At 46.9% G+C, this 15,307-nt stretch overlaps 1 protein-coding gene across 3 annotated transcripts; it reads left to right on the top strand.

Moving 5' to 3' along the window:
- Positions 1-486: 486 nt before the first annotated feature.
- On the top strand, positions 487-14,915 carry gfus.1 (GDP-L-fucose synthase, tandem duplicate 1; the record flags this gene model as incomplete). 3 transcript variants are annotated; one of them, XM_084444381.1, is made up of 10 exons in its annotated part: positions 9,895-10,005; positions 11,749-11,906; positions 12,741-12,855; positions 12,975-13,103; positions 13,193-13,266; positions 13,370-13,503; positions 13,662-13,793; positions 13,911-13,990; positions 14,135-14,234; positions 14,401-14,915. In XM_084444381.1, 9 exons carry the CDS (start codon positions 11,749-11,751, stop codon positions 14,454-14,456), a joined length of 978 nt encoding a protein of 325 aa, XP_084300507.1. The 3 variants fall into 3 exon arrangements, with proteins under 3 accessions (XP_084300508.1, XP_084300509.1, XP_084300507.1); XM_084444382.1 differs by lacking the exons at positions 9,895-10,005; positions 11,749-11,906 and adding an exon at positions 487-644; XM_084444383.1 differs by lacking the exons at positions 9,895-10,005; positions 11,749-11,906; positions 12,741-12,855; ... (5 more) ...; positions 14,135-14,234; positions 14,401-14,915 and adding exons at positions 487-644; positions 4,966-5,080; positions 5,200-5,328; ... (4 more) ...; positions 6,393-6,492; positions 6,650-6,705.
- Between the last annotated feature and the right edge of the window lie 392 nt (positions 14,916-15,307).

The raw sequence follows: 15,307 nt of genomic DNA, 5'->3' as shown, positions 1-15,307 counted from the left end.
CAGGTCACATACAGTATATGTCCAACTGTCAGGCTGTTTGTCTTGACCACAGGTGGAGTGTCTGTGGGTGTGTCCCATATCCCCGTGCTCTGGCTCCTGGTTCACTTCCTGATTGCCTCCTCTCGCATATATTTGAGGCGAGTGCGGGATGATTACTTAAGAAGCACACCTGCTCTCCCATAGCCTAGCGAAAGGACACCTCAAATGATCAGAGGCCAGTAAAGTATCATTATACGTCCAAGCCTGCACTAGTTGACTAGCTATTGTGTCTAGCTAGCTAACTGATTTTAAGAGGTTATATTGATGTACGGTTTCTTCTTTTGTCTTTATATGGTGCTCATCCTGGCAGGGCGGGCAGAGGTTCATCACCAACGACTTCTATTAGCTCTTCACAATCTAATCAGGAATCTATCAGTCATTCACACTTAAAAACCTATCACTGTATTTCATTGTGTGTGTGTGTGTGTGTGTACCCCCCCTCTGCAGATGGATTGCTCAGGGAAGCAGACAGGCCCTATGAGGGTGCTGGTGACAGGAGGGACAGGCCTGGTGGGCAAGGCCATAGAGCGCATTGTCAGAGAGGAAAAGGGAGGCAAGGAGGGTGAGCAGTGGGTCTTCCTCTCCTCCAAGGACGCGAACCTCATGTGAGAGCTCAACTTCTTTCACTACACAGACTGAAAGCCCCATAATTTTTTTTAAATTCTTTTATCCAATGCAATTTTATAAGTGTCAATGCTGTCTTAATGTGTTGCTGATGATTATGTAAATGAAGCATGTGGTCACCACAATGTTTTTTAACCAATTCAACTCAGCTACACTCATACCCTTATAAACTCACTCCACACACCACAGGACCTTAGCCAGTCAAGCTGAGCCCAGCTGTGTAGGAGTGAGTTTAAACCAAATCAGCTCGGTTACACATGACCTGTGCATGCACTAAGCTGCCTCACCAATAGGGGGAGACAACCGCCCATCCACTCATCCAACAGAAGGACAGTCTTTCATTCAGACAAAAATAACTTGGTATTGTGATTATAAAAACAAAGCGAGAAGAAATGAAGATATAGCAAATGTATAGCTGTATAGCAATTTAATTAGGATATATATATATCCTTCTTTCTTCTTTCTTCTTCTTCATCCGCTTATCCGGGGTCGGGTCGCGGAGGCAGCAGCTCCAGCAGGGGGCCCCAGACATCCCTTTCCCTAGCAGCATCAACCAGCTCTGCCTGGGGAATCTTTAGCCGCTCACAGGCCAGTGCGGTGATGTAGTCCCGCCACCTAGTCCTGGGTCTACCCCGCGGCCTCCTCCCAGCCAGACACGCCTGGAACACCTCCCTAGGGAGGCGCCCAGGAGGCATCCTCACTAGATGCCCGAACCACCTCAACTGGCTCCTTTCGACGCCAAGGAGCAGCGGCTCTACTCTGAGTCTCTCCCGGATGACTGAACTTCTCACCCGATCTCTCAGGGAGACCCCAGCCACCCTCCGGAGAAAACTCATTTCTGCCGCTTGTATCCGTGATCTCGTTCTTTCGGTCATGACCCATCCTTCATGACCATAGGTGAGGGTGGGGACGAAGATAGACCGGTAGATCGAGAGCTTTGCCTTTTGGCTCAGCTCTCTTTTCGTCACAACAGTGCAGTAAAGCGACTGCAGAACCGCACCAGCTGCTCCGATTCTCCGGCCAAACTCCCTCTCCATGGTTCCCTCACTCGTGAACAAGACCCCCAGATACTTGAACTCCTTCACTTGGGGTAAGGACTCACTTCCTACTCGGAGCGGACAGGCCACCGGTTTCCTGCTGAGAACCATGGCCTCAGATTTAGAAGTGCTTATTCTCATCCCAGCCGCTTCACACTCAGTTGCGAACCTATCCAGAGAGTGCTGGAGGTCGCAGGCAGCTGATGCCATCAGGACCACATCATCTGCAAAAAGCAGCGACGTGATTCCCAGCTCACCGAACTGCAAACCCACCTCCCCACGGCTACGCCTCGATATCCTGTCCATGAAAATCACAAACAGGATTGGTGACAAAGCGCAGCCCTGGCGGAGGCCAACCCCCACCGGAAAGGAAGACGACTTACTGCCGAGGACCCGGACACAGCTCTCGCTCTGGGTGTACAGGGATTGGATGGCCCCAAGTAGGGACCCCCTCACCCCATACTCCCGCATAACCCTCCACAAGACCTCTCGAGGGACCCGGTCGTAAGCCTTCTCCAAGTCCACAAAACACATGTAGACAGGTTGGGAAAACTCCCAAGCCCCCTCCAAGATCCTTGCGAGAGTGAAGAGCTGGTCGGTAGTTCCACGACCAGGACGAAATCCGCATTGTTCCTCTTCGATCTGAGGTTCGACTATCGGCCGGACCCTCCTTTCCAGCACCTTGGAGTAAACTTTCCCTGGGAAGCTGAGTAATGTGATGCCTCTATAGTTCGCACACACCCTCTGGTCCCCTTTTTTGAATATTGGGACCACCACCCCAGTCTGCCACTCCTTCGGCACTGACCCAGACTTCCACGCAATGTTACAGAGGCGTGTCAACCAAGACAGCCCCTCTACACCCAGCGCCTTCAGCATTTCTGGACGGATCTCATCAGTCCCTGGGGCTCTGCCACTGTGGAGTTGTTTGACTACCTCAGTGACCTTCTCCAAGGAAATTGACGACCCCCCATCATCTTCCGGCTCTGCCTCGATCGTAGAGGGTGGATTAGTCGGGTTCAGGAGTTCCTCAAAGTGCTCCTTCCAACGCTCAACAACCTCCTCAGTTGAGGTCAGCAGTGTCCCCTCCTTGCTGTATACAGCTTGGATGGTCCCCCGCTTTCCCTTCCTGAGGTGTCTGATGGTCTTCCAGAAACACTTTGGTGCCGACTGAAAGTCCTTCTCCATGGTTTCTCCGAACTCCTCCCACACCCGCTGCTTTGCCTTGGTCACGGCCGAAGCCGCAGCCCTCCGGGACAGTCGATACCCTGCAACTGCTTCTGGGGTCTCCCGGGCTAACATATCCCGGAAGGCCTCCTTCTTCAGTCGGACGGCTTCCCTGACCACCGCTGTCCACCACGGTGTCCGAGGGTTACCGCCCCTTGAGGTACCTATGGCCCTCAGGCCACAGCTCCCAGCCGCAGCTTCAGCAATGGAGGCTTTGAACACCGACCACTCATGCTCGATGTCCCCAACCTCCACAGGGATGCCTGAGAAGCTCCGCCGGAGGTGGCAATTGAAATCTCTCCGGACAGGCTCTTCCTCCAGACGTTCCCAGTTCACCCTCACTACACGCTTGGGTTTTCCAGGTCTGTCCAGAAGTTTCCCCCGCCATCGAAACCAGCTCACCACCAGATGGTGATCAGTGGACAGCTCTGCCCCTCTCTTTACCCGAGTGTCCAAAAACGCATGGCCTCAGATCAGATGATACGATAACGAAATCGATCATCGACCTTCGGCCTAAGGTGTTCTGATGCCAGGTGTACTTGTGGGCATCCTTGTGTTCGAACATGGTGTTTGTTATGGACAAACCGTGACTAGCACAGAAGTCCAACAACAAAACACCACTCGGGTTCAGATCGTGGTGGCCATGCCTCCCAATCACGCCCCTCCAAGTTTCTCCATCATTGCCTACGTGTGCATTGAAGTCCCCCAGTAGGACAGTGGAGTCCCCTGCAGGAGCCCCCAAAAGGACTCCACTCAGGGTCTGCAGGAAGGCTGAGTACTCTGAACTGCTGTTCGGTGCATAAGCACAAACCACAGTCAGAGTCCCCCCCCCCCACAGTCCTAAGGCGCAGGGAGGCGACCCTCTCATCCACTGGGGTGAACTCCAGCACAGAGGCGCTCAGCTGGGGGCTAGCTAGTATAGCCACACCTGCCTTACGCCTCATACCGTGAGCAACTCCGGAGAAGAACAGGGTCCAACCCCTATCCAGGAGTTTGGTTCCGGTGCCGGTGCTGTGCGTGGAGGTTAGCCCCACCAGGTGTAATTGGTATCGCTCCACCTCCCTCACAAGCTCCGGCTCCTTCCCCCCCAGCGAGGTCACGTTCCATGTCCCCAGAGCCAGCCTTTGCCGCCCGGGTCCGGTCCGTCGGTGCCCCCCGCCTTCACCGCCACCTAGTTGGCAGCGCACCCGACCCCGACGATTCCTCATGCGGGTGGTGGGTCCACGGGACGATGGAGGAGGAGATGGTGCTTCCACGTTGCTTATTCGGGCTGGGCCCGGCCGGGCTCCGTGGTAAGCCCGGCCACCAGGCGCTCGCAGGCGGGCCCTCCGTCTGGGCCTGGCTCCAGACGAGGGCACCGGGCTTCCTCCGGGCCGGGTCTCTCTTCCTTTAGGTTGTTTTGTCATCAGGGTTTTTGCCTGTAACCCCAGGTAGGGGGGCTAGGGGGGTACTACCACTTGCCCAAGGTGGACCCCCAGACTAGTGGAGGGAAGGAGGCGTCTTACTTCTCCATTCTAGTTTTGCAACTAGCCACTGCCCGATAATCCTAATTATATATATATATAAATACACACACACACACACGCACACCCACAGTATATACAGCAGTATATATTATAGCATACAGGTATGGGCTTTTTAATGAGTGAAATTCCCAAGCCAACGTCCCCATGATAATTTACCTTAAACTTTGGAACCCTAGTGCTACAGGTAACTGTGCGTTCAGATAGCCAGCAGCCTGGGCAACTCATCTGCAGACACTATTGAGTTTCTATGAGAGTGCGCAACTGAGGCGATTCAGCGGTTTGAAGGTTAAGGGACGAGGTGGTGACTTGTGAAAAGTTGAACGCTCAAATTTTGAAAGCACCTCTGAACGACTTTGCAAGACAACACAGGATATGCTCACAGGCCATCAGTTAGCTAACCTCGGCGATAGATTGCCTGTCTGAATGCACAGTCGCACATAATGTCTCACATAATCTCAATGTGTGTGTGTGTGTCCGTGGGTGGGTATTTTTCATGCTCTGCTGCTCTCTCTCAGGGACTTGGAAGAGACGCTGGCCATGTTTCGGAAGCACCAGCCCACCCATGTCATCCACCTGGCAGCCGTGGTGGCCGGCCTCTTCAAGAACATGAAGGTCAACCTGGACTTCTGGGTAGGAGCACAGGGGAGGACCGCTCTCATCGTGTTGGCAGCTCAGCTGTTAAGATGACAAAGACTTGTAGAGATACAAACATTAACTTTCCATCTTCTCTATCCATCAATGCTCTTCAGAGGAACGACCTCCACATAAACGACAACGTATTGCAGGCAGCACATGAGGTGGGGGCTGTTAAAGTGGTGTCCTGTCTGTCCACCTGCATCTACCCTGATAAGACCACCTACCCCATCGACGAGACCATGGTATGAGGAAGTGAGGGTGTGCATCTTGTGTGTCTGGGTAATATCGTTAGGATGGTTATAATGGCTATATATCTCCTGCCTTCGTCTTCAGATCCATAATGGCCCTCCTCATCAGTCTAACTTTGGCTATTCCTATGCAAAGAGAATGATAGACGTCCACAACAGGTGTGTGTACAGTACCAAGTACCAAGTCATGGAGAATCTGTTACAGCTGTCTATTCACTGATATATGTGTTGACCTGTCTGCCTGTCTTTGTGCATATTTCAGGGCATATGTCGAGCAGCATGGCCACTGTTATACAGCGGTCATCCCAACTAATGTCTTTGGCCCCCATGACAACTTCAGCATAGAGGATGGCCATGTACTACCAGGCCTCATACACAAGGCCTACATAGCTCAGAGTAAGAAATTACTCACACCATAAGAGATGCATATTACACGATTCACTTGCATGCATGCTTGTGCAGAGCAAAGAGCAAACAAGCTGAAAAAAAAACTGGAATAGATGGGGAAGAACTTACAAAAAGTGTGATATCAGTGATTAGAAATGTAATATATAACAAAAAATGTGTGTGTGTGTTAGAGGAGGGCAGCCCGTTGGTGGTGTGGGGCTCTGGCTCTCCCAGAAGGCAGTTCATCTACTCTTTGGACCTGGCCCGCCTCTTTCTGTGGGTGCTCAGGGAATACCATGAAGTGGACCCAATAATATTGTCTGGTGAGCTGTCAACGGACACACACATGATTTCCTACAGAACTAAGATTGTATTGTATGTAAAAATAACCATTCCGTGTCGAGTGCTCGCAGCTAAATCTTAATCCTTCCCCTTTTTCTGGCCCAGTGGGTGAGGAGGAGGAGGTGTCCATCAAGGAGGCAGCAGAGTCAGTGGTCCAAGCCATGGATTTCAAGGGACAGGTGGTCGTATCCTTTTAACACAGAAATGTACAGTATAGAATCAACATCATATACAGTGTTTCCCCTAGGGGAGGCAGGCACACGCTTACTACACTTAATTCCCGTCAGTAGTAGCATTGGTTGTTCCATCCCTTGACCTTCAGCCTGCAGTATGACACCAGTAAATCAGACGGTCAGTTCAAGAAGACGGCGAGCAACGCCAAACTGCGAAGCCGCCTCCCCGACTTTACCTTTACACCCTTCAACCAAGGTCAGTGCTCAGAGCTGTCAGAGGAGGTCTAGTCAAAATGATGGCTTAGTGCATTCGCCCATGTAGGATGTGAGTCTTGCCTCTGTGATGATACTGTGATATCAACCTATCAAAGCGAACGCTGGCACTGATTCTTCTCGCTGTTCTCACTTTACAGCTTTGAAAGAGACATGTGATTGGTTTGTAGCCAATTACGACACAGCTCGTAAGTGAAGGTTGCCGCCAACAGGCTGGGTACTGGACAGTGTTTCGACTGAACACCTGGGAGCGGCAGGAAAGCTGCTGGCACAAGAACTGACTGTCTGCACAGTGAGAATGTACCTTAACTGTAAATGAAGTGTGTTGGTGTGGTACTGCTAGGTTGCCAAGATCCATATGAACCTGTGTATGTGAACATTGAGCTGAACAGTCAGAAACACAATTATGTCTTAAGTGACCAGCGAGACCTCTCTCTCTCTCTTCCTCATTCTCTTGAACCATGTTTACACAACAGAAATAAAATGGGGTGAACTTCCATTAGTGATTTTTCCATCAAATATGGCAGCAAAACCCAATTTCCTACATCTTTGCATTCAGAGGCTTTTATGATCTAAAGTGACTTACAATAAGTACATTTGTCTAGAACAACCCAGTCATCATCAGTAAAGCTGTCTTTGTGTTCTTGAATATAACTGGTGGGGTGGTTTGGAATATATATTTTTATATCTTATTTTATTAAATTAAATGGTTGCATTAACTGTAGTTGTGGAGGGCAGAATAAAGCATTTCTTTTAAACGTGTGCAGCGGTGTCTTGGTTCAAGAAAGTCAAGCAGCCTCTAAGGGTGTAATCTTAATAGGGAGTCATGACCCCCAACAACAGGTAAATGTAACCCCCCCCCCCCCCCAAAAAAAACAGAAAAAAAAGAAAATCACATACCATAATGATGAATGGAAATTAATTGAGAAGAGCCCAACTGTCTTTTATGCATTATGGTGAGCTTCTTGTCTTTGAAATCGAGTTTAACATGTTTTGGAAAGATTTTTCAAGGTGCCCATCCACATCCATTGTATGACCACAACGGTGATAGAGCAATTATCAGACTTTCTCAAAAGTGCTAGTTTTGTCAACGTTTTGATCTGAACCATTATATATGATCATAAATAACCTTAAAACAGGGCTAAACATGCATTTTCCCTTTACTACTTTAATGTTTATGTTGCTAGGCTACCTAGTTTGCGGAAGTTTACACACTTATGTGCTGCAGCTAAATAGTTCTATGCTAAATATTTAAAAAAGCCTTTCCAGATGAACTAGAATCTTACTTCATGGCGAATTATATGTCAGAATGCCAACTAACACCTCGGTGAGTTTCTTGTCTTTGAAATTTAGAGTTTAACATGTTTTTTGAATGAGGTGCCCACCCACATCCATTGGTTGACCAAAACGGTGGTAGAGCAATTATCAGACTTTCTCAAAAGTGCTTGTTTTGTCAACGTTTTGATCTGAACCATTGTATATGATCATAAGTAACCTTAAAACAGGGCTAAACATGATTTTTCCCTTTACTACTCCTTTAACAGATCCATATCAAATTGTGCCAACCTCGCATCAGAAGAGAAAAGATCAGTGCCAGATAGTGAAAACAGTTGGTCCTTTTACTTTATTACACAAAACAATTTAAGCTTTTCATTCTGTTACAATCTTATTTCTGTCTCCCCTTTCTTTTCTTTCTATTCATTTATCTGTTATCATCTAATTAAATATGTTGACTGCTTTCAGCAACCACACAAGTTTTCTTTAGACAATTTACATTTTCAGTAAGACAAAGAGGCTTCATTTGAATAATGGGTGCGTCGTTTTTACTCAAAGTTACTAAACTGGACTTGGAGCATTGTTTCAGGTCGGGAGGCAGGTGGAGCAGGTTCAGTGAGGTTTAATCCACAAAAAGGTAAAGCAGGCAGCCTACCACAATTTATCGAGCGATAAACATATAGACAACATGCACTGTATACTTATAAGCCTGTTTTTTGCTTTTATAGCCACAATGTGCGTGCCTACTTTAACTGAATTAAAAGGTTAATAACACCAGTCTCACCTCGGGGAAACAATAGCCTATCGAGAATTAACAGTAGCCTACCCTATACTACCCTACCTATCCTGGATGTTAAATGGGTGGTCAATGGGACCATGGATAGTGATTTTAGCTCAGCACTCTTACAGGATAAAAACAGACTAGAACATATTTTCTACTTCCAAATTGATACCAGTGTACCAGCAGGCCTTGCCCCATGTGCCTTAAAGGACAATGCTCGTTTTTGACAACCTGGACCTTATTTACGACATATTATAAGACGTTTGACTCACCGAGATCACTTTGGTGTAGTTCGGAGGCATGTAGAAGAAATTTAAAATCCAGCGCGAGCCAGTATATCCATGTAATGGCGGTGGTGGGGGCAACGAGAATGCAGCTTCTAAAAATCTATTTTCTGCCGCGAAACGGTTGTTTTCATCAATCTGTCTTGATGAATAGCTAGTTGTGCTTAGCCTACATAGAGAGCATAGGCCTGTTGTGTTTTTTCACATGCCTCTGTAATATGATCTTTAGAAACAGCTTCCTCACTTGCTCCAGCACGCATGCGCACAGCGTGCTGGAGCAACGATTGCGCGCTGTGCTCATTAGTGCTGGAGCAAGTGAGGAAGCTATTTCGTTTCGAAAGACGTTTCTAAAGATCATGGCATGTGAAAACCACAACAGTTATGCTCTATGTAAGCACAACTAGCGATTCATCAAGACAGATTGATGAAAACAACCGTTTCGCGGCAGAAAATAGATTTTTAGAAGCTGCATTCTCGGTGCCCCCACCACCGCCATTACATGGATATACTGGCTCGCGCTGGATTTTAAATTTCTTCTAAATGCCTCCGAACTACACCAAAGTGATCTCGGTGAGTCAAACGTCTTATAATATGTCGTAAATAAGGTCCAGGTTGTCAAAAACGAGCATTGTCCTTTAATGCTGATGTCCAGCAGCTGGTGGCTGTGTGGTCCATATTGTCAGAATGTGAGCTGGGATGTTTTGAACTGACTGTAAACGGTCTGGGGATTGCCCAGCACCTTCTTTCCAATAGGCAAACCAAGGAACTTCATCAGTCATTTTAATAGTTTTGATTGCACTACACTGCAGCAGCTGTTTCACGAGGAACGAATGAAAGATATATAATTCGCGAACTAATCTTCAACTCAGCTGCAGCTCCTCTCACGTGAAGAATGAGATCCGTGGCTTCGTTAGTAAACGATTCACTCAATTCAATTCAGTAGATTCATCTTTTTGACTCTGGCTGTGAGTGGTGCGCATGCGTGACCTTCGGGAATGAATGGATGACTCGCTGATTCAACTCCCCTCCAAGATTCATCACCACACTTGAGAAAAACAAAACAAAACTCCCGAGTCACCCAAAAGATTAGTAGCTCAGTAGTTGAGACGAGAGCCACAAGAAGTCCAGCGAACCGGTAACTTTAACTTAAGAGCCAGTGAGTATCGTGCTAGATAGCTCATTCAAAGCTAACCAACGTGTCCCACTTGTTACCCACAGGAACGGGGCTGCACTAACGTTATAATCAGGAAATAGTGGATCGTTTAATCGTTGAGGCATACGTTTAGATTAATGTGAGCTAACGTAGCCTACTGTGATTACAGTTGGCAAAATGTCTTCATATGAGAAGCTAGCACTAGCTAGCAACATGAAGTTGTCTATTCGCAGTCATTGTAGATGGTGCTAGCTAGCCTAGCGTTAGCTAAGTTAACTAAGGTGTGATTCATTCTGATGATGCCAGTGCAGATGATGAATGATGCTGGTTGTGTTTGGTCATACTGGACAAGTTACTAGCCAAGCTTAATCTAACTAGCCAGTTATAGTTTAGTCTGGGTAGCAATGACTCGAACATTTTTGCTCCCCCACGTAAAACGTCTTCTTTGGCAAAGTTTTCTAGCAGGCAAGCTGGCCAGTCAGTGTTGTGAGAAGGGTTGACGTGTCACTGTAACGTTAGCTTTAGTAGCCATGTCTGTATCGAGCTAGTTATCTTACCTCCACAGGGACACCCTTTTCCTGCTTCAGAAACTGCTCTCAAAACACACACGCTTGCTCTCTCTTTCTCACACACTAACACACACCCTTGCACTCTTTAAGTGGTCTCTTGTCTCATCTCATACCCTATACTGTATGACAAAACTAAGCCCCCATGTCAATCTGTGAGGTCAAGTAGGTGGTGGTGTGTTTTAGAGTTTTTTTTTGAGAATCCACTGCTCATTTATTGCAGATGGTCATATGAAACTGGATGAACAACGATGTGTCATGTAGTTGTTTTCAGCTCAAAATATTGATTATTGTTCACAGTGATGGATGTATGGATGTCTCTCTATGTTAACTGCCGTGCTCCCATGCTCCTGTGTCCCCCCCCCCCTAAGTGTGTCCTCTGGAGAACATGAGTGTGGGACATGCATAAAATGTGCGGAATCTGTCCCATGCTTGCTAAGCAAAAGGAAATCACAAATGATCAACGCTTGTTCTACATGTTAGGATTCCTAAATGTTAGTGTAGAGGTTAGGTGCATTGTGTATACAGTCATTATTAGCCTAGTTATATTTGTTGTGTGTCACAGGATAGATTAGGCCTAGATGGTTCTTGCTTTGAAAGTAGTTTGATAATACTGGATCGATTAGAATAGACTAGTGATAGTGTATGGCCAGGTCACATACAGTATGTGTCCAACTGTCAGGTTGTTTGTCATGACCACAGGTGGAGTGTCTGTAGGTGTGTCCCATATCCCCGTGCTCTGGCTCCGGGTTCACTTCCTGATTGCCTCCTCTCGCATATATTTGAGGCGAGTGCGGGATGATTACTTAAGAAGCACACCTGCTCTCCCATAGCCTAGCGAAAGGACACCTCAAATGATCAGAGGCCAGTAAAGTATCATTATACATCCAAGCCTGCACTAGTTGACTAGCTATTGTGTCTAGCTAGCTAACTGATTTTAAGAGGTTATATTGATGTACTTTACTATATTGTTTTTATATGGTGCCCATCCTGGCAGGGCGGGCAGAGGTTCATCACCAACGACTTCTATTAGCTCTTCACAATCTAATCAGGAATCTATCAGTCATTCACACTTAAAAACCTATCACTGTATTTCATTGTGTGTGTGTGTGTGTGTGTGTGTGTGTGTGTGCGTGTGTGTGTGTGTGTGTGTGTGTGTGTGTGTACCCCCCCTCTGCAGATGGATTGCTCAGGGAAGCAGACAGGCCCTATGAGGGTGCTGGTGACAGGAGGGACAGGCCTGGTGGGCAAGGCCATAGAGCGCATTGTCGGAGAGGAAAAGGGAGGCGAGGAGGGTGAGCAGTGGGTCTTCCTCTCCTCCAAGGACGCGAACCTCATGTGAGAGCTCAACTTCTTTCACTACACAGACTGAAAGCCCCTTAAAAAAAAAAACTCAGCATACTCCTATAAACTCACTCCACACACCACAGGACCTTAGCCAGTCAAGCTGAGCCCAGCTGTGTAGGAGTGAGTTTAAACCAAATCAGCTCGGTTACACATGACCTGTGCATGCACTAAGCTGCCTCACCAATAGGGGGAGACAACCGCCCATCCACTCATCCAACAGAAGGACAGTCTTTCATTCAGACAAAAATAACTTGGTATTGTGATTATAAAAACAAAGCGAGAAGAAATGAAGATATAGCAAATGTATAGCTGTATAGCAATTTAATTAGGATATAGATATATATATATACACACACACATACACACACACACACACACACACACACAGTATATGCAGCAGTATATATTAGAGCATACAGGTATGGGCTTTTTAATGAGTGAAATTCCCAAGCCAACGTCCCCATGATAATTTACCTGAAACTTTGGAACCCTAGTGCTACAGGTAGCTGTGCGTTCAGATAGCCAGCAGCCTGGGCAACTCATCTGCAGACACTATTGAGTTTCTATGAGAGTGCGCAATTGAGGCGATTCAGCGGTTTGAAGGTTAAGGGACGAGGTGGTGACTTGTGAAAAGTTGAACGCTCAAATTTTGAAAGCACCACTTTGCAAGACAACACAGGATATGCTCACAAGCCATCAGTTAGCTAACCTCGGCGATAGATTGCCTGTCTGAATGAACAGTCGCACATAATGTCTCACATAATCTCAATGTGTGTGTGTGTGTGTGTGGGCGGGTATTTTTCATGCTCTGCTGCTCTCTCTCAGGGACTTGGAAGAGACGCTGGCCATGTTTCGGAAGCACCAGCCCACCCATGTCATCCACCTGGCAGCCATGGTGGGCGGCCTCTTCAAGAACATGAGGGTCAACCTGGACTTCTGGGTAGGAGAACAGGGGAGGACCGCTCTCATCGCGTTGGCAGCTCAGCTGTTAAGATGACAAAGACTTGTAGAGATACAAACATTAACTTTCCATCTTCTCTATCCATCAATGCTCTTCAGAGGAACAACCTCCACATAAACGACAACGTATTGCAGGCAGCACATGAGGTGGGGGCTGTTAAAGTGGTGTCCTGTCTGTCCACCTGCGTCTTCCCTGATAAGACCACCTATCCCATCGACGAGACCATGGTATGAGGAAGTGAGGGTGTGCATCTTGTGTGTCTGGGTAATATCGTTAGGATGGTTATAATGGCTATATCTCCTGCCTTCGTCTTCAGATCCATAATGGCCCTCCTCATCAGTCTAACTTTGGCTATTCCTATGCAAAGAGAATGATAGACGTCCACAACAGGTGTGTGTACAGTACCAAGTACCAAGTCATGGAGAATCTGTTACAGCTGTCTATTCACTGATATATGTGTTGACCTGTCTGCCTGTCTTTGTGCATATTTCAGGGCATATGTCGAGCAGCATGGCCACTGTTATACAGCGGTCATCCCAACTAATGTCTTTGGCCCCCATGACAACTTCAACATAGAGGATGGCCATGTACTACCAGGCCTCATACACAAGGCCTACATAGCTCAGAGTAAGAAATGACTCACACCATAAGAGATGCATATTACACGATTCGCATGCAAGCTAGAAGAAAAAAAACCTGGAACAGATGGGGAAGAACTTACAAAAAGTGTGATATCAGTGATTAGAAATGTAATATATAACAAAAAATGTGTGTGTGTGTGTTAGAGGAGGGCAGCCCATTGGTGGTGTGGGGCTCTGGCTCTCCCAGAAGGCAGTTCATCTACTCTTTGGACCTGGCCCGCCTCTTTCTGTGGGTGCTCAGGGAATACCATGAAGTGGACCCAATAATATTGTCTGGTGAGCTGTCAACGGACACACACATGATTTCCTACAGAACTAATTGTATGTTAAAATAACCATTCCGTGTCGAGTGCTCGCAGCTAAATCTTAATCCTTCCCCTTTTTCTGGCCCAGTGGGTGAGGAGGAGGAGGTGTCCATCAAGGAGGCAGCAGAGTCAGTGGTCCAAGCCCTGGATTTCAAGGGACAGGTGGTCGTATCCTTTTAACACAGAAATGTACAGTATAGAATCAACATCATATACAGTGTTTCCCCTAGGGGAGGCAGGCACACGCTTACTACACTTAATTCCCGTCAGTAGTAGCATTGGTTGTTCCATCCCTTGACCTCCAGCCTGCAGTATGACACCAGTAAATCAGACGGTCAGTTCAAGAAGACGGCCAGCAACGCCAAACTGCGAAGCCGCCTCCCCGACTTCACCTTTACACCCTTCAACCAAGGTCAGTGCTCAGAGCTGTCAGAGGAGGTCTAGTCAAAATGATGGCTTAGATTATTTTGTGCATTCGCCCATGTAGGATGTGAGTCTTGCCTCTGTGATGATACTGTGATATCAACCTATCAAAGCGAACGCTGGCACTGATTCTTCTCGCTGTTCTCACTTTACAGCTTTGAAAGAGACATGTGATTGGTTTGTAGCCAATTACGACACAGCTCGTAAGTGAAGGTTGCCGCCAACAGGCTGGGTACTGGACAGTGTTTCGACTGAACACCTGGGAGCGGCAGGAAAGCTGCTGGCACAAGAACTGACTGTCTGCACAGTGAGAATGTACCTTAACTGTAAATGAAGTGTGTTGGTGTGGTACTGCTAGGTTGCCAAGATCCATATGAACCTGTGTATGTGAACACTGAGCTGAACAGTCAGAAACACAATTATGTCTTAAGTGACCAGCGAGACCTCTCTCTCTCTCTTCCTCATTCTCTTGGACCATGTTTACACAACAGAAATAAAATGGGGTGAACTTCCATTAGTGATTTTTCCATCAAATATGGCAGCAAAACCCAATTTCCTACATCTTTGCATTCAGAGGCTTTTATGATCTAAAGTGACTTACAATAAGTACATTTGTCTAGAAGTCATCATCAGTAAAGCTGTCTTTGTGTTGTGTTCTGCAATATAACTGGTGGGGTGGTTTGGGATATCTATTTTTATATCTTATTTTATTAAATTAAATGGTTGCATTAACTGTAGTTGTGGAGGGCAGAATAAAGCATTTCTTTTAAACGTGTGCAGCGGTGTCTTGGTTCAAGAAAGTCAAGCAGCCTCTAAGGGTGTAATCTTAATAGGGAGTCATGACCCCCAACAACAGGTAAATGTAACCCCCCCCCCCCCAAAAAAAAAGAAAAAAAAGAAAATCCCATACCATAATGATGAATGGAAATTAATTGCAAAGAGCCAAACTGTCTTTTATGCATTATGGTGAGCTTCTTGTCTTTGAAATCGAGTTTAACATGTTTTGGAAAGATTTTTCAAGGTGCCCATCCACATCCATTGTATGACCACAACGGTGATAGA

This window comes from Borostomias antarcticus (genome assembly GCF_949987555.1).
Source record: "Borostomias antarcticus genome assembly, chromosome: 10".
NCBI classification, from domain to species: domain Eukaryota; kingdom Metazoa; phylum Chordata; class Actinopteri; order Stomiiformes; family Stomiidae; genus Borostomias; species Borostomias antarcticus.
The sequence above is the reverse complement of the archived record's forward strand: the minus strand, read 5'-3'. Positions and strand labels throughout refer to the sequence as shown.